Source organism: Lethenteron reissneri, chromosome 32 (genome assembly GCF_015708825.2).
Source record: "Lethenteron reissneri isolate LAM-NWPU_2019-01 chromosome 32, ASM1570882v1, whole genome shotgun sequence".
NCBI classification, from domain to species: Eukaryota; Metazoa; Chordata; class Hyperoartia; order Petromyzontiformes; family Petromyzontidae; genus Lethenteron; species Lethenteron reissneri.
The window spans coordinates 13796242-13820115 of NC_083810.1; the positions used below are offsets into that span (position 1 = coordinate 13796242).

Below are 23874 nucleotides of genomic sequence, written 5' to 3' on the forward strand. Positions count from 1 at the left end.
GGCTGTGTGGGGGACGAGGGGAGGGGCTGTGTGGGGGACGAGGGGAGGGGCTGTGTGGGGGACGAGGGGAGGGGCTGTGTGGGGGACGAGGGGAGGGGCTGTGTGGGGGACGAGGGGAGGGGCTGTGTGGGGGACGAGGGGAGGGGCTGTGTGGGGGACGAGGGGAGGGGCTGTGGTGAAGGCCTCCCTCGCGCGCGGTGCACGCTGGGGGTAGCGGGCTGGACAAGATGGCGTTGGTGGCTGTGTGGCTGCTGGCCGCGTCTCCACCGAGCGCCTGACGACGCGGCGGACTGCGCGGACGGGACACGGCGACAGCAACAACAACAACAGCAGCAGCAGCAGAGCAGCACGTGAGCCAAGCTCCACCACGGTGCACACTCAGCCGCAGCGGCGGCGGCGGCTACTGCAGCAGCGGCAGAGGCCGTGCGTAGTGACGCCGAACAAGCCTCGCTCCCTCCTCCTCCTCCTCACCACCAGCACCACCAGCACCCCGGCTCCGTCGAGTTCCGAACGGATCTGTCCCCGTGGCGAGCGCCGTGTTTGTGTCATCGGCAACGCCACACACACGCCTACACACACCATCACACACACACACGCCTACACATACACACACCGCACACACGCGGCCTGGTGGTCGGTCTGAGCTCCCGCGCCCACGGGTTTGCGGTGTCCGTGTGCCGCCCTCGTCCGCAGCGGTCGGGCACTCCGAGGAGGCCTCCCTCCCTCGGCTCCCTCCTCACCCACGCGACTCGCGTCCTCCTCGTTACCAAGCTGCCGCGTTCGCTCGTGACAGGCTGCCGATGTTCCCGCCACCTCGCCTCGTTCTTGAGTTGAGATCCCAGCCAGCAGATTGACTGGGTTCCAGAGCCCGTCACCGCTGGCGTCTGAATTGTGTTGTCACGCCAAGTGCTGGAGGAGGCCCCTTCACCCTGGTCACACGATCAGAACCAGCTCCCACAATCAGAACCAGCTCCCACAATCAGAACCAGCTCCCACAATCAGAACCAGCTCCCACAATCAGAACCAGCTCACACAATCAGAACCAACTCCCACAATCAGAACCAGCTCCCACGATCAGAACCAGCTCACACAATCAGAACCAGCACAATCAGAACCAGCACAATCAGAACCAGCTCACACAATCAGAACCAGCACAATCAGAACCAGCACAATCAGAACCAACTCCCACAATCAGAACCAGCTCCCACGATCAGAACCAGTTCCCACAATCAGAACCAGCTCACACAATCAGAACCAGCTCCCACAATCAGAACCAGCTCCCACAATCAGAACCAGCTCACACAATCAGAACCAGCACAATCAGAACCAGCTCCCACAATCAGAACCAGCTCACACAATCAGAACCAGCTCCCACAATCAGAACCAGCTCCCACGATCAGAACCAGCTCACACAATCAGAACCAGCACAATCAGAACCAGCTCCCACAATCAGAACCAGCTCACACAATCAGAACCAGCTCACACAATCAGAACCAGTTCCCACAATCAGAACCAGCTCCCACAATCAGAACCAACTCCCACAATCAGAACCAGCTCCCAACATCAGAACCATCTCACACAATCAGAACCAGCTCACACAATCAGAACCAACTCCCACAATCAGAACCAGCTCCCACAATCAGAACCAGCTCCCAAACATCAGAACCAGCTCCCACAATCAGAACCATCTCCCAACATCAGAACCATCTCCCAACATCAGAACCAGCTCCCACAATCAGAACCAGCTCACACAATCAGAACCAGCTCCCAACATCAGAACCAGCTCCCACAATCAGAACCAGCTCCCAACATCAGAACCATCTCACACAATCAGAACCAGCTCACACAATCAGAACCATCTCCCAACATCAGAACCAGCTCCCACAATCAGAACCAGCTCACACAATCAGAACCAGCTCCCAACATCAGAACCAGCTCCCACAATCAGAACCAGCTCCCAACATCAGAACCATCTCACACAATCAGAACCAGCTCCCACAATCAGAACCAGCTCCCAACATCAGAACCAGCTCCCACAATCAGAACCAGCTCCCAACATCAGAACCAGCTCCCACAATCAGAACCAGCTCCCACAATCAGAACCAGCTCACACAATCAGAACCAGCTCCCACAATCAGAACCAGCTCCCACAATCAGAACCAGCTCCACAATCAGAACCAGCTCCCACAATCAGAACCAGCTCCCACAATCAGAACCAGCTCACACAATCAGATCCAGCTCCCACAATCAGAACCAGCTCCCACAATCAGAACCAGCTCCCACAATCAGAACCAGCTCCCACAATCAGAACCAGCTCCACAATCAGAACCAGCTCCCAACATCAGAACCAGCTCCCACAATCAGATCCAGCTCCCACAATCATAACCAGCTCACACAATCAGAACCAGCTCACACAATCAGAACCAGCTCCCGTCACTTAGCAGATCTTAGAACTGAATGTTCGTGTGCTGGTTCCCAAAACTCACAATAGCCCCTCCCGCCCGCTTGCATGACGATTTCTGAACCATTTGCCACATAATTCAGGACGCATCTTAACCTCACTGCTCGGCAACCCCTCGTGTAGCCTTGTTCAGAGCCACCTGTGCGTGCTGAGTTGCAAACCCTGATTGTTAATGACCAGAGTCTTAAACGCAACGTTCATGTCTTCAGTTCCCAATCTTTCCCTTTCGTCTCCGGACATCAACGCACATTGCTCGCCTCTTACCATTTCAGAACGCAGTTTTTTTGTTGTTTGACATTCACAGATCTCACATTTCCACTTGACAGCTCCAGTCCTCTGGAAGTTTCAGAACATCGTCCGTGTTCCGAATCGACGCCACAAAACCGAGATCATCGAAATAACAGCCAGCAACACAACCCCCCCCCCCCTGGTCTCCTTCATCGTGAAGCAGGAACGTCGTCGTCTTCTTCGTCGTCGTCTTCATCGTTGTCATCGTGGTCCGGCCGCTCTCCTCGTATGAGTTCCTCGGACGGGTCTGGCGGGAGCTCAGCGGCCCGTGCCAGCCCAGCAGCAGCAGCAGCCTGCAGCAGCAGGTACGGGACATCCTCCTTTGCTCATCCACCATCGTCACTCGTGTGTGTGTGTGTGTACAGGGAATACGCTTTATGGGCTCAAAGCAGATATTTCACCCGTCGGTAACGCGTGGGGTGGTATAAATACTTTTATCGGCATCGGTTATCACCGCTGATTGATTAGGGCTTCCGCATTGTCATGGTCATTTATTTATTCCCAGGTCTCCCTTGAGGCCTCTTCCCCATTATAATCATTGGCAGCCATGTGTCCGTGACTCGACACCGACTTCCCAACGTTGTCACCAAGACCCAGCCGTCCTGTAAAATTCCATCTCCTTCAGATGGAGACCGAGCTCATTGCCACACCTCCCCAGCGATGCCCTCTCAGGTGCGTGTTCTCTTGTTTGGTGCCATCCCGTGACCAGTTTTGCCCATTCTAGGGAGAGAGTGTCCAGCCGAAGCCAACTTTTCTGAACGGTTAATGCCACATCTCAAATTAGAGGTCACGTGCAAATTTAGAGGTATGAATTCGTACGGCGATAAAAAAAATCATGGTTTAACTCTCTGAGTAAGTTTGTAGGCGATTTTCATTTTGGCCATTAAAATAAATCTGTACCATTACAGATTTTCCACTTAATTGGCGCCCATTCTGCTCTGGCCCATGCATGTATGGATGAGTGTGCTAATTGTGTTTGTGTTGATGTGTATTCATTATGTAGGGTTTCATATTTGTGTAGATGTGTTGTTCTTGAGTACGTGTGTGTATATGTGTGTTTCGGTGTAAACATGTGTATATGCTGACATGTTCTTTTCTCATTTATGTATACTTGTATGCGTGTGCATATTATGTTTAATTAATTGTGTATGTGCATGCGTTTGTGTAAGTAAATGTGTATAATTGCATGTGTGTGTACCAGCTTGTGTTGCTTCACGCCTCTGCTAGGCCCAGTTACTGTACGGCAATGTCAATAGGCCTGGCCTTGGACGGGCCCCACGTTTAGCCAAGAGGTTCTGCTGAAGGGACATGCCAGTGTTATAACTATATTCCGCTTGGCAGGAGTGAATTGTTGTGAACGTGATAACGCTTCTTGAGTGTGTGTGTGTGTACTGGCGTTGCCGGAGCTGTCACTGCGTGCTGTGAAATGTGTTTACGGTGTCGCCTACTGGGCCCTTCATAGCCAGGCCAGAACGCAAGAGCAGCCTCTCCACATCAAGCGCGAGATCACGTCAAATTGCTTTCTAAAAATATAAGCCGCTTGCAATACGATACTTCGTATTTTTAAAGGGGGGGAGGGGGTTAGGGTTTGAGGTGAAGTGTGTAGACTGTTATTCGCGTGGAGCAGCGGTCGCACACGCTTCACCATCATCGAATGCATGACTTTGCGTTAGTTGCCAGTGCTTAACGATTACCGTACCATCTTTAAAAAATAAAATATTTTTTTTAAGACAGCTATTGAATAATTGAGTGTCACGTCGATAAAAATTGTGCGACGGCCACACATCTCGGCGACGATTAGGCAAGTGCAGTATTTCTCTCTGTACGGTAAGACATGATAAAACCGTGCGCTTCTGGGTCGTGCGCACATACGCGTGCGTGTGTGTGTTCGTGTTGTGTTATTCTTGCAGCGAAAAGATTTCCGATAACAACCGCCATCCCCTGGTTGGAGACTGTGAATCTGGCCTCATGTGAGTAGTGCGGCTCGGGGAAGGGGGAGGAGGGGTGGGGAGCGGGGAGGTGTTGCTGCGGCCCTGCCCTCGGGCTCTCAACAGCAGACCAGGAGCAAGGGCATTGGTGCCCGTCTACACCACCCATCCGCCTGTCTGTTGCTTTTTTTACTCTTCCGTGGGTCACCCTCTCGTTTTCCATTTTCAGCTGCTTCTCTGTTCGCGATAATTACTGCGGTAGTGTGCGCGTTGCGAAACAAGCGCTTAAAATGTACCTTGCACAATGCTCATCGGTCCTACATCTTTCACTTTATATGCAAATTCATTCAGGTGATGCATGCAACTATATACACACACCTTTCTTATGAACCACTTTGATTGTGCAATTCCTTACTGAAAGCTGTGTTTTGAGACTTATAATGTATTACCGAAGTGTTAACGAAAAACATCTGAATGCTGAACCATGTTTTGCCATGCAAAGTGAACAGCTCAGTCTGATAGATTTTTTTTTTATGTTAAGGCGACGGCCGAGTTGAAACGACTCCTCCAGTCAGGAAATTCACAATGTTTGCAGCGTCTGTGCAGCGCCTGTGCAGCCTGGCTATACTGCACACGCAGCAAATGCTGTTTACTGTGCGTGCTTGTTGCTAGGGGTAAAGGCATAGCTGCTTGAGATTCCCTTTCAAGTTCCAATGTACTGTGTTGCCAGGTTGATTTGTTCAAAGGCAGCAGCAGTGCTTGGTACATGCTTTATGGCGGTGTGATAGTTGGGTATGCATGTATGCAGGCAAATTCCCACTGCTTGATATTCATGCATTGATTGAAAGCTGTTTACCGCCGTTGAGCATGCTAGCATTATCGTCATTCGGCAGAAGCCGAGCAAGTTAGGGCCCGTTTTCTGCTTGGTTAAGGAGACATATCGTTACAGGCAAATACTAATGAAACAATCTACTGAGATGCAATCTGCGCACTGTCTTCTGACTGAGGCATGGCAGCTGCGCAAGCCACAGCCCCGTACGGTGCTCGCGCACACACGTGAGTGAGAGCTGCTGCACGTTGCTCATTGGGTGATCGCTAACCGTATTAATATTAAATGCATAACGTGATCTGAGCCATTCGTTTACAGAGTTGCCAGATGAATGGCTTCTCTTAAATACTCCGATAAAAACTTTGTAGTTTCCCACAATATATAATTGTCGCTTGTGCACAAATAGAAAAACACGGGCACCGGGCAGTGCGCAGCGATGATGTCACTTACCCGCTTGCTTGTGTGCCGTGTGAAGGTTTGTCGGCAGTCGAAAGGGGGTGCTGTGGTCAATAACGACAAGTAGCCAGGTTCGCCAGCGTTCTTCCTTTGTGCTTGTTGTCATCGTGCTGCAAGAAATTTTAATCAAACGATAAACAAAAGAAAAAGTCGAAATATTGCTTGGAGGTTAATGAACAGTTTTACAAAATTAAATAAATAGTTATGTTTTCCTGATATCTTAGATTACATTTCCACAATCCTTAACCTATATTTCTAGATAATTTACAGTGGAGGAAAGTGCCAGAGAATGCTCATAAACGACCTTCACTGATATTTGGGAGTATTTATTGTTGTTGCTGGTAGTATCCTTAAACATATCATATAACATTCCATTTAAGCTGTGGATTGTTCTTATCATAATGAGGGTTTTTTTTCTCCTCGCATAGAGGGAAGAGGCTGGTCAGTGGATGGCAGACGGTGGCTGCTACCGTTGAGAAAGTAGTCTTTGTTTTTCACCATGAGCCGAGACATTGAGATGGGAGAACAAGGGAGCCCAGTCTTTCCCCGTCCCCCTTACCAATGACGACTCATTTGGCAGTTGAATCCCCGTTTCTGGAAGGGCAATTCGTCTGATACTTTAAAGTGTTGGTGTGTTGCTTACTCCCATATGTAAAATTATTCATCTGAGATATATTTACGTGTGTAATGGCTCCTCTGCTTCCCAAATTCCATATAGTGTATGAACAAAATGTATTGAACACGGGTGTGTAACGACAAATAAGCCTGCTCATCAGCACACGTTTTTCGATTGCATTTTAAAAAACTAATATGATAATTTAGGGATGCGGTAGAAATCGCATTTAACGAATGATAATATGTGTGTGCCATGAGCACTGACGCAATGTTGTGCATTGATTCCGTAGTTTGCCGGCAGATGAATTAGTATCTATTGCAGTGGGATTAATGCCAGCAGATCACCAACTTTCTTACGCACATGGCTGCTGTCTGGATTGTGGTGAATCGGGCTCTATTGAGTAGAGTATGTTAGACCCATGAACTGTGAACAGTGCACTTGCAGTGTTGGTACACAAGAATGTCGGGTTTGGCTTGTTGGTCACCAGCCTAGACATTCAGGAATTTAAAAGCAACATTGATTAAATTAAATCACTGCCCTTTGTTACTCACCTTGAGTGCTTAAGTCATCATTTTAGTTTGATTGAAGGATTTATTGAAGCCTTTCGGTGAAAATTCTAACGTAATTGTAAAATAACATTTTAAATCAGTTTCACTAAATGTTTGTAAACTCGTGAAGGGCTTTGACATAAAAAAATGCAACATTCATTAAATTGTGGAGGCATAATTTATTATCATTTAATCTTAAATGTACTATTTTAGTCCCTAGTGCAACATTATTTGACATGTATTTCCGCAAGACACGTGACGCAGAAAATGAAGCAACCATTGTATTAATGAACATTTAAAAAGCATAACCCTGCCCTTGCAGGCATGTAAAAATGTTCAGACCTATTTTGCAGTTAGAAACCATTTTTTCCCCCACTGAAGGGACTAAAATTGGAACCCCGTGATGGATAATATTTCCCAGAGCGTAGGTTGGCTAACGTCACCGGCAGCCTGACTGTAAACCTAAAACAACGTGTCTTGTAGCGCTGACGCATCGGTGTTTCGGCAAATATATGAAAATGAAAGTTCAGTCGTTGACCATCTCATGTCACGGCAATGTTGGTGGCTTGCATGTTTATCTAGATCATTTCCTACACGGGATGCTGTGTAAGAGTTGCCCTAATGTTATCGACTATATTAAATCGATGATTGTTGCCCAGCACTGGCACATTGGTCAGTGTGGTTGGTTTTTAAATTAGTATTTAGTCCACGGATGGCTACTTTGGTTTCTCCACAATCCCTGAATTTTTAGAGAAAATATGCTGGACGTTCTGGCAGCGAACTGTGAGCTGTCACAATAACAATGACCTCTTTTAATTTTATAAGTATTCTCATTCATTTTGTCTTACAGAACACGAGCCAACGCATTGCCTCTTGCCCATGATGTGCACAACTAACCACCAATGTCATGATTTTTTTTTTAACTGTTACGTGAGCTATGGTCATCAACTACAAATATTGTTGTGAACAACATTTAACTGACACTGAGAAGATGACAATGTTATTACCTTCTTAAGATTGACTCAAATATCAGGTGAACATATACCGTTATGCCCATCGGTGCCACCTTTGTCAGATCTCAGCCAGAGCAGTCAGGCAGATTAACGAGTGCGTGTCAACTTTTTCTTACGCAAGGATGTTTATATTTAGGCCGCTAAAAACACAACAGGGCTCAAGGGTTGTTTGTGGCTTGGGTGGCAGATTGACTTGTACAAAACCACTTGTCAGCGGACTCCAGGTTGCCCGAACGAAGGTGGTCCATTCTGGTCCAGTAAAGGACTCGTGGAAAGTGTTTCACTTTTTTTTGTAACTCTGGCACGCTTAATCTTGGAGGCCCCAAACCGAGATAGCTGGTAGTATCATCATCGTAATGACAAGCATTACATTGTCACAGTTTTAAGAAGATCAATATGATTGTGTTTACCCGAACTTATAGATGGGTTAGGGCATTTTCGAGCAAGGGCACTGCCTCCCTGAATTAACAGCCTATTGTAATTTAATGTGAAGCTGTAACAAGGCTATTGATTATATTATCGAGGCTGGTGGTCCGCAGTGCGCAACCGATATCATCCGTGCGGCTATCCTGTTCTCGCACTGCCATGAGATGGTATCACGTGATGCGCTGGCACTGGCTAGTTTTGACATGCTACACCTGCCCATCCTCGATATAGTTTGCCACTAGCACTTGACTACTTGGTAAACTGCTCTTTAATAGAGAATTCCTATTTCTCGGCAAACCGATTGTGTTTTGGAGCCCCCCCTCCCAGGTGTTTACTGTTCTGCCGTATTGTTAACACGACACTGTTGTTACTTTCCGAGTACACAGGCAGGTAACTTGAAGCCATCGCGTCATGAGTGCCGGGTCACACCAGTGCAGCACAGCGGAATGCGTTGGGTATTTAAAGATGCTCACGTGCCGCCCAGAGAGGGGTCATGTTTTGATTGGACTGCGTTGCCTGCGCGCAGAGCTCTTTTACAACTCATTCCGCCGTGACCACAGCCCAACGTCGTGCGCATCGACGTTTAAGACACGCGGCGGCGCGAGATGATGAGCGTCGGGGAACGTACATGGCATAAAAATATAAGTGGATTCCTGGAGGCCAAAAATTCCGGTGTCAAGGAAATTTATGACTGTATCGATGCGTCTGTTGTGGCGTTTTATTTTTCCAGTAAAACAACAGGCTGGCAGAGCTGTAAATGCTTTTATATTTTCAATTAAAATCAAGCGACGTCGTTTCTATTTTCTTTGGAAGACCTGGAACATTTTGGTCAAATGCTTCCACTAGTAGATACTACAAATACTCCGGCACCTTCGATTCGCATGGTTGGCTACGTACGGTGCGGAAGAAGTTCAACATGCGTACCTCGATTGTGTGGTCCTCCATAAGATATAGGATTGTGAAAGGAACTAAGTAGTCAACTCTGTAAAAAAATACTCCGTGTTGAGCATCGAAAAGCATATCCAGCCATGCAAACTCATTTCTCCACTTAGCGCATTACGTAATAGAAGTAACGCTGAGCCCTGCGGCCATAACTGTGCTTGCCGTTGAATGAGTCGTCTCACCCCAAATGGGCCGGCATACTGCATTTACGTCTTAGGTCGTGAGGAATCGAGCTCCCTGATTAAGCTCTGAAGCAGTCGCTTGCTACTGGTTTCAGTAAACATGAATGTTTTTTTAATGGAACTAATCGGCCAGTTTTACGAAATTAATTGCTCCAGCCGTTAACGTCAGTACATTTTTGTTTTGTCAATTAACATGGAAAAATATAGACCTTAAAGTGTATGGCCGATGCTATGTACAAATCCTCTTGGCAGCAAATAAAAGTTTTGTCAGAGCGGCGTGCAACATGATCAGCCAATGACATCATTGCATTGCGTGGCAGAAGACTGCAAAAACTCCCTGGTGTATACAGTCGTCCCTCGGTTCACGTCTTTAATCCTTTCCTCGGAAACTACTGCTCACCGAATTAACTGTTAATCGGATAAGTAAAAAATCTCCGAGTCTGCACGCGAGAGAGAGCTGTTTCCCACTGCCAAAACAGAAAACGCAATGTAAACAAAGCCAAATGGGCATCGCTGATTGGCTGAGCCATGCCCCAGCCGATGACCTTACGAGTGCTCTGATTGGCCGAAACTTGGCCCCTTGTGCGTGGAGCACAAGCGTGGAGCACAGCATGTTGACGGCGGCGCGCGAGTCGACACCACGGGGCCACGTGGGAGGCGAAACGTTCACCGAAAACCCGTTCATCGATGTCGCTGTTCACCGAGGGACGGCTGCACTGTGTATGCCTCGTACTTGCGGCCTTTCTTTTTTTAATGTGTCACTCCTTGATTTGTGCTTTCTTGTACTCGTCTTGTGCAAGCCACGATTTGAAATTTCGCAAATTGTTGCTCACGTTATATAAAGTACAGTGTATGTACACTGTGTATCCAGCCGATGAATAACGGCCTGTCAGCTTCTAACACGCACGATTTCTATTTCCGTTGAGGAAAAAGTTTTTTTTTATAGAGTTGTGGTCAACAGTGGATCAAAATCCATTGTTGCACTGTACCTCTATGCTCTCATGTCTGTTCCCCACCTTCACCAACCTGCACTGACCAGCGTGCAAAACAACTGTGCTCAAATAACACCCACGACCAGTAGAGGGCTTGGGAAGTCCCTCAAACAGCAGTGGATTGACAAAATGACTCAAAAATATATAGACACAGTACATGCAGAAGAAGCAAGCAGTCAACAGGGTTTTCTCGCTGAAGAAATCCACCCCGACCTGTTTAGTTTCTTCACGTTTTTAAAGCACATTCAACTAATGAGATTTCTCTCTATGATAAATTGATGAGTGACAATTACTCGAACATAATTGACATACGTTTATATGTAACTAAATATAATCGTGACTTCCATACATGGATTTCCCACGTACTGTACCCTTGGTATGTATTTTCTTACATCTAAAATACATTTACTCTATTTGTATGATGCCAGTGTAGATGTAGGGTCTGCATGCAATCTACATCTATATTATTTATGTAGCGCATGTTATGTGTTTCACGTTTGCAAATTTGAGTTTTCTTTCTGGAGTTGTCATTGATGTGCAAATCTCATTATTTAATTTCACGTGTGGGGTTTTCTTTTTCCCCACTATTAAAGGGATGTACTGTTGTTAGTCACGTGAAGCTGAAGCATAAACCACGTGTACTTTGACAGCACATTTGTGTGGGATACTTTTTGGCATGCGGGTGACATCACCACGCAGATGTGCGCGTTGACGTCACCACACAAGCGCCAGGAATCCAGACAGGAGTGCAGCCAGGAAAACGTTTCTCAATTCTAGTATGACATGAAAGCAAATGGAATGCAGAAGTAGCAGCCAAGAGAAATTGTGTATATAATAATATTTAAGTCGGCCTTTGAAGTATGTGGTGGTGCAAGATAATCAAGCTCTCCCTGTTTCTTATGGGAGAGTGCGTAATTATAATTGGAAGATTGTGGATTTGTCGGCACAGGAAAACAAGGACACACAATGACGTTTCCACAAGCAGAAACCTGTTCGCAGCATTGCATGGGCACCTACCAGAATGTGCACTGCTGTCTGTCATCCCAGGGATTGTCACTTGTGATGTTATGTCTCATTAATAAGTGTAATATTTTTTATTTCAAATTTTTACGTTATTTATTCATGGAAAGCCTTTCTACGTTTCAGCAGCTTTTCAGGGGGATCCTGTATTGCTTCGTTTGGCTGATTACATTTCAGTAGTTGTTTGTGTGGGGAAAAAATAGGTCCCCAGAGAAAACTCCGGTATATGGGGGTATCGCACTTAAAGATCCGCACAGACAGAACTATGCATATATTTGCCATACTTCTAGCCAACTCGAAGCCCAGCGGATTTGGAATTTCAAAACTTTGTGGTACACCAGCTCTTGTGTCAAAAAACTTTGAATTGTAGGAATGTGCCTCCTCGTGAACCATCCCATGGAAAGGCCGAGTGTGTGCCAAAGTAGCCGATATATACTGATGATATCACTGATTGAGGCAGAAGACGAGACCTTCTATTGGTGATCATTATTACCACCTTGAACACTTGGGCTTTGCTTTTGTCTGTTTTTCGGCATTGACGGGGCACACGCATTGCCTTCGCTTGACGACTTACTCTCAGGAGTGGTGCGGGGAATCGGTAATCAATGGCATGGGATGCTTTTAGCTTTTAGCAATGGACAAACTGTTTTACTTGAGTTAATATCATGTTTTATGTAACATTTAGAGAGCAAAAACAATATGTTCGTTTGTACGTGTCTATTAAATTTAACCACTCGCTAACCATCTACATTGGAAGGATATTTGACACTCACAAATACAAATAAATTACCAATTTACCACTAACAATTTTAAAGCAGCAGGAATGTGCACTTGCATATTGCATCTTGTGGCTTTGTTTTCTTATGAAAAGCTGTTGCTCGCTGATTTTAGTGGCTCACAATCAGAAGTTTGTGAGCTCAAATCCTGATTGTGAGTTGATTCAGCCCATCATTCCTTCGGGGTCAATAGAATGAGTACCACTTTGGAGGAAGGTCAACAGTGGTTGTCATTTGGATGGACTTGCCATAACAACGTGTAATTTCCACCACTAGCCTGTGGATATATAAGCATTAGAGGAGCATTGCCTCAATGGTCATTTGAGCATAAAATCACCGACTTTTTAAAACTATTTTTATTTTAATAGTTTCCATGGAAACTGTTATATTTGTTTACATAAAAGTGCAAAGTGGAGGACATGGAGCTTGATTGTGTTATGGTCTTTCGTGAAGTCATCGGCAATGTGTTTTTGACAGTGAACGGTAAACGTGGATTGAGACTTGAGGATGCACTTTTACTGTTCCCCGCAGGAAGCGTGCAGCTGTGAAGCAGATGATAGAGCGGTATTATCACCAGCTGACGGAAGGCTGTGGCAACACCAGCTGCTCCAACGAATTCTGTGCCTCCAGTCCAGCCTTCAAGCCTCTGGATAACAACAGTGCAGCAATCAGGTACAGGCCCACATCTTACTGAACTCATGAATCGTTTTACAGTGCTAAACCATGTGCCGCCGTACAGCATGCAATCCCGTGCTTGCGGTCGACAAAGCATTTGGTCTTTATTTTACCAGAAGCCTTGAATTGGGAGAGGCAGACAGGACTTAGGATCCGCATCGCTGCCTCCTCCTCGGCTCGCCCATACCTCACCCACCATGGACCCCCACCCCGTGTAATATTGTGACCCAGACGCCTGTCGCCAAAACGGCACCGCGCTTTCACACTTGCCTTGTTGTCGCACGGGGAGAAAGCGGCAGTTTACCAGGATAATCAGCTCTTCGTATGTTCGTCAATTTTCTATATTTCTTGGACAGGTTGCTCTGCTCGCTCAGAGAAATCTAGCACCGCAGCGATTCCATGGGCTTGAACGGCGTGCTTCTTGCCAAAATCCTATAGCTTCTCCCGACACCGGGTTGCTAAGCCCACGGTGAAATTGCAGGACTATTGACCCTTTAGAGGGCTTGCATTGAGTCAAGTGTAAGACTGCTAGCCCCCCCCCCTGACAACCGTGATTGTTGCTGGACCTGCCTCCAAATTGGCAGTAAGCGCTTGCACCGCACTTCCGGTCTGCAAAGGAAAAAGCAAAGCGGAATTGCCTACAGGTGACCTTATCCAAAGGTTCTTGAACAGTGAATTTTTTATAAGGGTTGTCGGATAGGATCCCCACTTCCTGTTGGTGGCATCACGCAGACCTGCCTTGAGTAGAATGTATGAATATCGCTGCAAATATTTCAGTGCATTTTATGTAGATAAACGGTTTGAATTGGGCCAGCATTGGATGTTATTTTATTTATTGCATATGGACTTGTGAGCACCGGAAGTCTTCTATTGAAACGTGCGTGGTGGTGTGGAGGCATGAGTCGGTTGATGGTTCACATGGTGAGGGTGGCGAGACTACGCTGGGTTGGCCGTGGTGGCGCCCTACACAATTGGGAAACAAATATGGGCGAGCCACGGAGGAGGCATTGAGGTCTGTCCTCTCTCCCTTGTGGTCGCCAGTAAGATAAATAAGCAATTTTTGAAAAGCGTAACCACTTTGTTGTCATCTGCTCTCCCAGAAATAGCGTGTTTGTATGGTGGCATTTGGACTATCATGGCAGTGCTTAGGGGCGATACTCCAACGTTTGTTATCACCAATATGACCATTGTCATTCATATATATTCTGGAAGTGTTTATCCTTAAACGAGCCTCTGCTAAAGCCCAGAGGCATGTGGCCTCCACAGTAATTCAACAAGGAACAGACTTGTAATTGAGCACTTGTGAACAAAATTGCACGTGACACCAGGACATAATGATTTTTCACACTTTTCTAAACAGTATCTGTAGATGATTTATTATCTCATTGATTAACATCTGGTGATGACTGGTGCATGATTCTTAGTCGGGGTGAGTTTGAACCCCACAACCCTGGCATGCATCACATTTACAGATCAGCTTATCTTATTTATATGAAAGGCTTTATTAAGTTAGACCTCAAAACTGAATTCAAATGATTATTAATCAGGTTTATTTTTTATGCCAAACTTCCAATTAAGGTTGACCACAGGCATCTGATCATTGCTAGATCGGAAATGTTCCAATCTGGTGATTTGGAGTGTAAACATGTAAGCTCGAGAGCTGTGGAACATTGACGCAAGGAGAGCCTTCCACAGCTGTTCGTCAACCGGAGCGCTCATCCCCCTCAGGCCAGATTGCTGCTGAGAATCAATTTGTTTTTGCCTTTCCTTGGACCCAGAGGCTCTCGTGCCAGCCACCCTAACCCTGTCGTTACATATCGGGGATTAACCTGAACGTCACCCCGATTAGATTAGCCAGATGTGCCAACCCTGTGCGTTCACAGTGCATGTGGCTAGGGCAGAAATGCAAAACATCTTCATTTTTTATAATCTGAAATGAGACTGCATTTTATTTCTGTCCATGAGCATGTGACATGGGACATTGTTCAATATAAGGTCTTTCGAATCACAGACATTAGGTTGCATGTTTTTAATTTTCAGACTTGCAATAAGAGAATTTAAATAAAATGTAAAAAATGTAAAAGCATGGGATTCTTTTGTGCTTTATTGGTGACCGGTCTTTGATCATTAACTCACTAAACTTCGGAATTTGGTTTCCGCATGGGTAGCTGAAACCCAGATTCAACCCCAGATTCTCTGTTAGCGCTGGCTCAGTGCGGCTCCCTGAAACGCCCGCCTACCCGAGTAAAAAATATAGTTGCTACACTTGAGCGATAAACCTACGTGACCCAATGATCGAGGGCACAGAATAAATGAAGTGATTGGGGTTTTTGCTTTGCAGCGACAACGTAAAATGCGTAGGCAGCGTTGAGAGTATTGAGCTTCCGTTTTGTGCTGCACTGCCCTCATTGATCGCTCCATTGCAGTCGTGTCACGTGAGCTTTAGGAGGCGGGGGTGGGGAAAACCCAGGCCTGGATTCTGTTTCGATTCACACTGTCGAGTTCACGGTCATCCTCCGCAAAGTAAATGTTTCTGCCTTCTAATGAATGTGTTTGTGTATCAATATTGTGGATAACGCACTGCGATCGCTACCCAGTTGAACCAGATTACATTGCTCTATTTGTTAATCGGTGTAATTCAATATTGATGCCTGATGTGTACCTGCAGTGGTAGGTTTTGTCAGCCTAGAATATGTCCCTGGTGAAAATATGTCTACAACTTTGCTTTGGAGATTAAAATGACGATGATACTGCCTCAGCTATTCCATCTGTGTTAATCTTTGTCAAAATAGGTGCTTGGTAATAGCACTTGCCTGGCAATTAATGCCCCTTTAAATTATGTATGTCAACGCATGCGGTAATCTTAAGTGTGATGATACGGTCTGTTCTGAGGTTTTTACGTGTTCGTCTGAAGCCATTAGCTTAAGAATGTTGACAGGATGTCACGAGGTTATAAGGGTTCACTGACTTTATATCTGCCAGCATTAATCCAAGACCTGTTCAGATTATTGCCACTGATGTTAACCATGGCCAGGAATCAACTCAGGATGGCTGGATTGTGTAGCGCAGCAACACGCTAAACACTACGCCGCCGTGTGCACCCCTCTTCCTGCTGTCTCTGCCCAGGGCTGTAGAGCTATGCCGTAACAAAGCCAAGCTGTGTGACCCGCACCCTTCCAAGAGGGGAGCTTCTCTCTGCCACATCGACTACTACTCGGAGGGCGACCTGGCGTCCCAGGACAGCCGGATAGCCGAGGGAGCCGTGGCGTTGGGGAAGGCGGCACAGCCCCACAGGCAGGACTTCCCAGGTCAGGTTCGCTGCGGGTCGGTCGGCTACGTGCCTCCGGTGGTGGCCCTCTGCATCCTCGTCAACAGGGCCATCGAGAGGTGGCTGCTGCCCCTTGAAGTGTCTGGTGGATGAGCTGATCATTTTGTGTTTGTTGTAACGTGCTGTGCCACCCCTCGTGGACATCTGTGAAAAAGAGCGTCATAGCTTATCGGATTCCTCCAGGATAAATAAAGATTCCGAGTCTGATAAAAACGTTGGTCTTTTTAAATCCTTTATATTAAGTTCACTTGCTTGCGCGCTTACGACCGTGCAAATCTTTCGGTCGTTTTTTAACCCACTTCCCGTGATCCAATCGAGCTGACATTTTGAACACAGACTCGTTGTGCGTGACAATTTATTTTCGTGAAAATTGTTTTCCAAAATTTTCCACTTTTTAGGAAACATTTTTTTTCTTCATATTTTATTTAAAATACCAATGTGATCAAAATGAAACTCTTACTCAAGAAAAACAGAAATGAATAATAAAATAAAACCGATGCCACGCATATAAAGGAGTTATAGTGAAAAACTTTGTTTTTACGGGTTAATTTTTTTCAACTGCATTGTTATTGGACTCCGCTCGGTTAAGTATAACCTAGTTTTGCTAGTCACTGATTCCTGCGATGTTTAGGACCATTGCCACTGCAGTCATTACCCAGTGAACGTATACTTCCTACCGGTTATTTGGGTAATGCTTGCAAGTGCATTTACGTAAAATGTAGTGTTACGAAAATGCACATTGTTTGTGTTGACCCAACTTCCGAGGGTGTTGATGAAGAAGTTGAATTTCAGTGTCACTCGTTGGTGATTTTGACACTTGTGAAATACTAAGTAATAATTCTGTGTTTGACTTCCCCAAAAGAATTGTGCCTCTAAGTAAATATGGTTTTGAGCAAGCAACTCTACTGCTTATTGTTATCTTCTTGTAGTATTTGTGTGTACATATGTTGAACTTATTTCGAACAGTACATAGTCAACCGTGCTAATCGGAGTGAAATTTTTTTTACGAATTTGAGATGGTTAGGTGGATGTTTAAAAAGAATCTTGTCACTTGATATCTGTTACATGTTTTGTTTTTCTGCTTTTGGTTTATTTCATGAGCCAAGCTGTTATCTTCATAATATTTATCTTGTATTATTAAAAACAATCTCTGCTTGTCGACAATTTTTATATATTTATGAATAATTAAAACTCATGTTTGAGCGATTGCATCACGTCAAAGTTCTGGTATGAATATCGATGATGAATCATCATTGCCGTTAATGTCTACTTGCCAATTTGTATCTCTAATTACATTTCATTTTTCGACGGTTTTGCTTCTACAAATCTGATAACATCCAGTGAATTTACGCAGCCTCGGCACCCATACGGCAGATACATGGCAAAGAGAACAGTCTGTCATTTAATGGTTTGCCCTGTATTATTCAAGGATAATGGAGCAAGAAGTGGTTGCTGAGTGCAAATGGATTAATGTTGGCCGTGGAGTGGCGGCCCATGCCATTGGATGTAAAGCTTACGGTGTACACTGTACTTTGTCAATTTCTAATCGAAACCCTGTCAGCGAAAGTAATTGTCCTGGCAATGTCTATGCACGCGTCCTCAACATCTGCACGTATATTCATTCATATATATTTATTTGTTAAACTCTGCGGTCTCATGTTTGTCCGCTTTCCAGATGTAAGATTCCTTACGGAGGAGAAGCTGGAGGAGATAATGCAGACATGCACCAGCGTGGGAGACCTGTCTCCGCTTGTGCGGGTCATAGGCCGCATCTTCTCGAGCGCCGACGCCCTCGTCCAGAGCTTCCGCAAGCCCAAGCAGCCGTCCAAGGAGGAGCTCAAGTCCCTGCAGACCAAGGACGAGGACAAGGACGAAGACGAGAAGGAGGTGTTTGTGGATGCGCCCATGGAAGTGGAAGAGGCTGCGGCGGCCACGGCCGAAGGTGGCAATGTGGCGGCCGCGGGGGCGGCAGCGTCGTCGTCGAGCGGCCAGACGGAGGCCAAGAATCACTTGGTTGAGCTGGGGCCCGACGAGGTGACGTTGGACATTGAGGCGGTGCGTCGCGCTTACCGGCTGCTGCTGGCGCATGACAGGATAGAGACGGCGATTCTCAATGCGCTGTTATGCCTGTCGCCCAACGTGGAGTGCGAACTGACGTACCATAACATGTACGTGCGGGACCCCAACTACCTGAACCTGTTTGTCATCATCATGGAGAACCACAACCTGCACAGTCCCGAGTACCTGGACGTCGCGCTGCCGTCATTCTGCAAGGCCATGAGCAAGCTGCCACTCGCCGCGCAGGGCAAGCTGGCGCGGCTGTGGTCGCAATACAGCCCAGACCAGCTGCGACGCATGCTGGAGACCTTTCAGCAGCTCATCACGTGCAGGGTCATCACGCAGGAGTTCAACAGCCGCAACTTGGTGAACGAGGACGACGCGGTGGTGTCGGCCACCAAGTGTCTCAAGGTGGTGTACTACGCGAGCCTGCTGGGCGGCGACGTGGAGAAGGGCCACATCGAGGAGGAGGAGGACGACGACGACGAGCCCGTGCCGGATCTGAACGACGCCACGCTGCGCGAACTGCTCGGCGAGGACCGCCACAACAAGAAGGGGCCGCGCATTGACCAGCTGGAGGCCGAGCTGAGCCTGCGCAGGACCGACTGCCGCAAGCCGATGATCCCGTACGAGGAATTCATCAACGAGCCGCTCAACGACGTGCTGGAGATGGACAAGGACTTCACGTTCTTTAAGGTTGAGCAGGACAAGAAGTTTTCGTTCATGACTTGCCCATTCATCCTGAGCGCCGTCACCAAGAACCTGGGCCTGTATTACGACAACCGGATACGCATGTACAGCGAGCGGCGGATAACGGTGCTCCACAGCCTGGTGCAGGGCCAGCACCTGCACCCCTACCTCAGGCTCAAGGTCCGCAGAGACCACGTCATCGACGACGCGCTCGTTCGGGTGAGCGCTCCATCACTCAGCACCTTTTGAACACCAACTGGTCACACCCCCCCCCCCCCTCCCTACTTTACGAATTTGCAAAATGGTTTGCTCCAAGTTGCTCAGTCTACTGCACGTGGAATTCTGCCATGGTGCAATGGTTAGCCAAGTGAACTTGCTATCCAGAGGTGGCCGGTTCGATCTCCTGGCGCGGCATTTGAAACGAAGGACACGTGTTAAATCCCCCACTGTCCGGCTAGTAGTAGAAATGGATACACCACCGTCGATTGGCAGTTTGCGTGTGATGGGGTAAATTGTGGGTCTCCAACCTCTTACAAGATGTGTGGTCAGGATTGAAAGGTAGGCCAAAATACTTTCTAGAGTTGCCCTCTGAGAGCTGCTATTGTAGAGACCCTTCATGCCAGCGGTGGCACGAGCAAATAATGTCATGGCTGCAACATCATCATCTTAACCTGCAGGCCCAACCTCTTCTACTTTTTGTGCAAATTTATAACGGTCAGCTTACTGGAGTTCTGCGGTTTGACTGATAGGGGTGTTTATTGGAATGATCAGAAATTGGATGTTTGAGGACTGCGGATGTTAGCTCCTTAAAACTGATTATGTCTGTGTACATGCTATATAAAGATCGGGCTGCATACGACCTCGACTTTTACGGTCTATCACCTGAGTTTAGGTTGGTGTGCTCCATTTGGTGTTAGGATTTTAATATACATAGCTGCCTGTGTTGATTTTCGTGTATGAATCTACTGTTTCGATTGATGTTACAATATTTATTGTATAAACTAACAAAGAACGTGTGATTTCATTAAACAGGTTAACCTTCACACAGCCATTTAAATCACTTGTACGTATGTATAAGTCTTAGGATTACATCCGATTAATACAGACCTTTTTGTATAACGTGTGTGGCAAGATTACTGAGAGCTTCCCATCAATGGAGACGCTGTGGGATCAACACGGGGAAACTTTGGTCTGACAGTCAATTAATAATGGGCCCCCTCTGCTGCTGCTTATTTGACATTACTGTACCTGGTTTTCCAGTACTTTGTACCAAGTGATAAAATGCCACATGTTGGCACTTTAACTGAGAAACTTTCTCTCCGATAATTGGATTGCTGGCATTGTGGCTGCGGTTCCAGCATGGCGATTTCTTGTGATACTGACGATGTATACTTGGTGTGACTACGCAATTATGATGATGGTATCGTGGTAAAATGATGGGTGCTGGCATGATTGCCCTGGTGGTGTTTTGGTTGTCATCAGTTGGAGATGATTGCTATGGAGAACCCTGCGGACCTGAAGAAACAGCTGTACGTGGAGTTTGAAGGAGAGCAGGGTGTGGACGAAGGTGGCGTCTCCAAGGAGTTTTTCCAGCTCGTCGTGGAGGAGCTCTTCAACCCAGATATAGGTGAGCAACCCGACTCTCACACAACGATACATGCACACGTGTCTCGTTAACAAACAGTAAGATAACATTGAGGTCCATCAGACAGTCAGAGCAAGGTGAAGATGTCAAGATAGCCGACGCCATTGATGCCGCCACACATTGCCAAAGCTTTCTCGTCTCTCTGACGAATACCACAGCTGCTGCGCAGTTGACACGTGACACTGAAAGGTGTCTGCCATAACAGTATGGAAGAAGAACCACATAGGAAGAGACACCTCGGGAGTAGGAATAACCTCAGGAGGAGGTTTGGGAAGCATAAGTTCCCTCCATAACTGTTTCTTTACTACCTAAAGTGCCGTCTTACTAAGGTATTATAGTAATATCATATGGTGTTTCTCCCCATGGTTGTATTGTGAGCGTCTGTATGAAACGATGAATCAACATTTCTTTACGCCGCTATCGTTTAACTTAGTCACTTTTGCATCTTAATATTACAGAGCATTCTCTTTTCTATAACATGACTCTGTTTGTAAGAGGCTGGTCATCGTCCTAACCTGGCTCACATTGTACATTCTCAGTTGTCTTTTTCTCACACGCAAAGGGTCGTCATTCTCATGTTGGCATTTGGAATACGAAGGACTTTACTCGGGGATTTAGCATTGTTTTTCCGTGTTCCCGTTGACGCCTGCTTTTGCCGTAGACTGAACTTGCCGTGACCTTTCTCCGCAGGAATGTTCACGTTTGACGAGTCGACGAGGCTCTTCTGGTTCAATCCGTCGTCGCTGGAGAACGAGGGCCAGTTCACGCTGATCGGCATCGTGCTGGGGCTCGCCATCTACAACAACTGCATCCTCGACATCCACTTCCCCATGGTTGTCTACCGCAAGCTCATGGGCAAGAGGGGGACCTTTCACGATCTCGCCGACTCCCACCCGGTACGTGCAGTGCCGCCACCTGTCTGGGGCCATGGCTCCCCTGTATAATTCACTCTTGTCTTCTTGGTTCTTTCGGTAAAGTGACTTTACCGAAAGAACCAAGAAGATGAATTCCTGCAGTCACGAAAGCTTTAAATCGAAAAATTCACTCTTGGTTATACTTTTTAAGAAGTAGTTGCCATGTAAAGTAAATAGCAACAATCTTGACAATTTAGACTTCAGTTCAGTTATCCGTTCTTTTTATTTTGTCTTGTTTGTACTGTTTTGTAGGTATATTCTTCTTCATACTGCCTGTGCTGCCAGTCTTGTAATCGCTGCTGTCTGGTTTACACTGTCTCATTGGTACTGTTTGTATTCTGTCTTATGTCTTGCTGTTTTAATGGTACTCTGTCTCATCTGTATTCTCTTGTAAGGCTTGTAATGTCTTATTTGTATTTTGTCTAATTCGTGCTGCTGTCTGTAATTTTTTGTCTCATTCATTCCGACTCCCAGCCAAAATACATTTTTGGCTTCACATTTGCATTCGTAAAATAGCCAATCCTTCCTTGAACGTGTGATTTATTGAGCGTATTGTGACCGCAACAATAAATTTTAATGGGCGGATAAGCGATTTGTTTACAAGTCTCCTATGAAGCGGCGTCATTTGAATTATGACGCAAAAATCGAGCGCTCGTTCTCATGGCGTGGCGGGGATTTACGGCTCGCGTGAGCGCGACACCGAGGCTGTGATTTGAACGGCACCCCGTGACCTCTCCTTCCCCCCGCCCGCCCGCAGGCGTTATACCAAAGCTTGAAGGACCTGCTGGCCTACGAAGGCAGCGTGGAGGATGACATCATGGCCACCTTTCGCATCTCCTACTTCGACATGTTTGGCACCCCCATCACTCAAGATCTGAAGGAGAATGGCGAGGACATTCCTGTCACTAATGACAACAAAAAGGTGGCGAGTTTTTTTAAATTTATGAACACAACAGAAATGTGTCATTTCAAGGTATTTGTCCCCGAGGCAAGAGCAGCATATAAGGCTTGTCAGTTCATAACAAGGAGTGCTCTTCAAGATCCTGTTTTTAAATATGACCACGAAGCTTGGTTGGGTATATTAATAGGGCCCAGAGACTTCATCTTCTCCCCATACATTTGTTTTGGCCAGATTTATATGAGACCATTAATTAACATTTATCTCGGAGACTGATTTTCGACCTGCAGACATACAATTAACCCATAGACTCACATTGGCTTACATAAGATGAATAGATGAACAGTATACCACGAGGCTTACGTATGACCCATAGACTTATATCGTGAAGTAGGTTAGGCGACTGGAGGATTCTATTGTGGGAAGCAGAGGGCAGGGCAGCAAAATCAAATGTCCTACTATACCCCATATTTAAGATCCTCGCACTAAGCAGCGTGGAGGTACGTGGTTTATAAAAGCTCACGAAAAAGAGACGATGGGACAGAATTCCAAAGTCGAGCGGTACGAGGAATCGAGCAGGAAGAGAAGTGTTGTGACCTTGCAACGTGTGGTGGTTCAACACAATATGGATGCGGCAAAGCAGTTGGGTAGAGTCCTCAACGTGGGAGAAGTTCACAGGAACAGTCGTGGTTGAATATTGATAGGGAGGTGACTGACAGCCTTTGAATGAGTGACTGGAGTTGTTGTTATCAATCGACCCGACTGCATTCCGTTGAATTCTATCAAGTGCAGGGCAAGTGTCCGAGTCGTAACGTGTGGGGTATCGTGTTGTCCGAGCGCAGGAGTTTGTCGACCTGTACGCCGAGTACATCCTCAACCAGTCGGTGGAGAAGCAGTTCAAGGCGTTCCGCAGAGGCTTCCACATGGTGACGAGCGAGTCGCCCCTCAAGGCCCTCTTCCGGCCCGAGGAGGTGGAGCTACTCGTGTGCGGCAGCCGGGTGAGCCTTGTTTCTCCCTCGCTCTGTCGTGCCGGCGTGACCCCCAATGGCCATCGTTAAACTAAAGCCTCTCTCGCTCTACGCAAACGTTTTGGCTGCTGGTTTTATTGTCAATCTGGTTTAGGTTTTCTTTGCAGTTTATTTTTTTTTTTATTCACAGACATTACAAAGACTACAGTGCTGATATAGCC

The 23874-nt window shown here is 46.6% G+C and overlaps 1 protein-coding gene across 4 annotated transcripts in view; it reads left to right on the forward strand.

The window, feature by feature from the left end:
• The first annotated feature begins 214 nt into the window (after positions 1-214).
• UBE3A (ubiquitin protein ligase E3A) overlaps positions 215-23874 on the forward strand; it is a 30623-nt gene continuing 6963 nt past the window's right edge. The window contains exons 1-10 of one of the 4 annotated variants that reach the window (XM_061564073.1): positions 215-350; positions 2766-3054; positions 4660-4719; positions 13009-13149; positions 16279-16460; positions 18156-19447; positions 20711-20855; positions 21564-21769; positions 22545-22709; positions 23528-23683. In XM_061564073.1, coding sequence (XP_061420057.1) covers positions 2978-3054; positions 4660-4719; positions 13009-13149; positions 16279-16460; positions 18156-19447; positions 20711-20855; positions 21564-21769; positions 22545-22709; positions 23528-23683 — 2424 coding nt within the window. In that variant the 5' untranslated portion in view covers positions 215-350; positions 2766-2977. Of the gene's footprint in view, positions 351-2765; positions 3055-4366; positions 4577-4659; positions 4720-13008; positions 13150-16278; positions 16461-18155; positions 19448-20710; positions 20856-21563; positions 21770-22544; positions 22710-23527; positions 23684-23874 lie in introns of those variants that run through there. The other 3 variants (XM_061564074.1, XM_061564077.1, XM_061564075.1) reach the window with 3 other exon arrangements.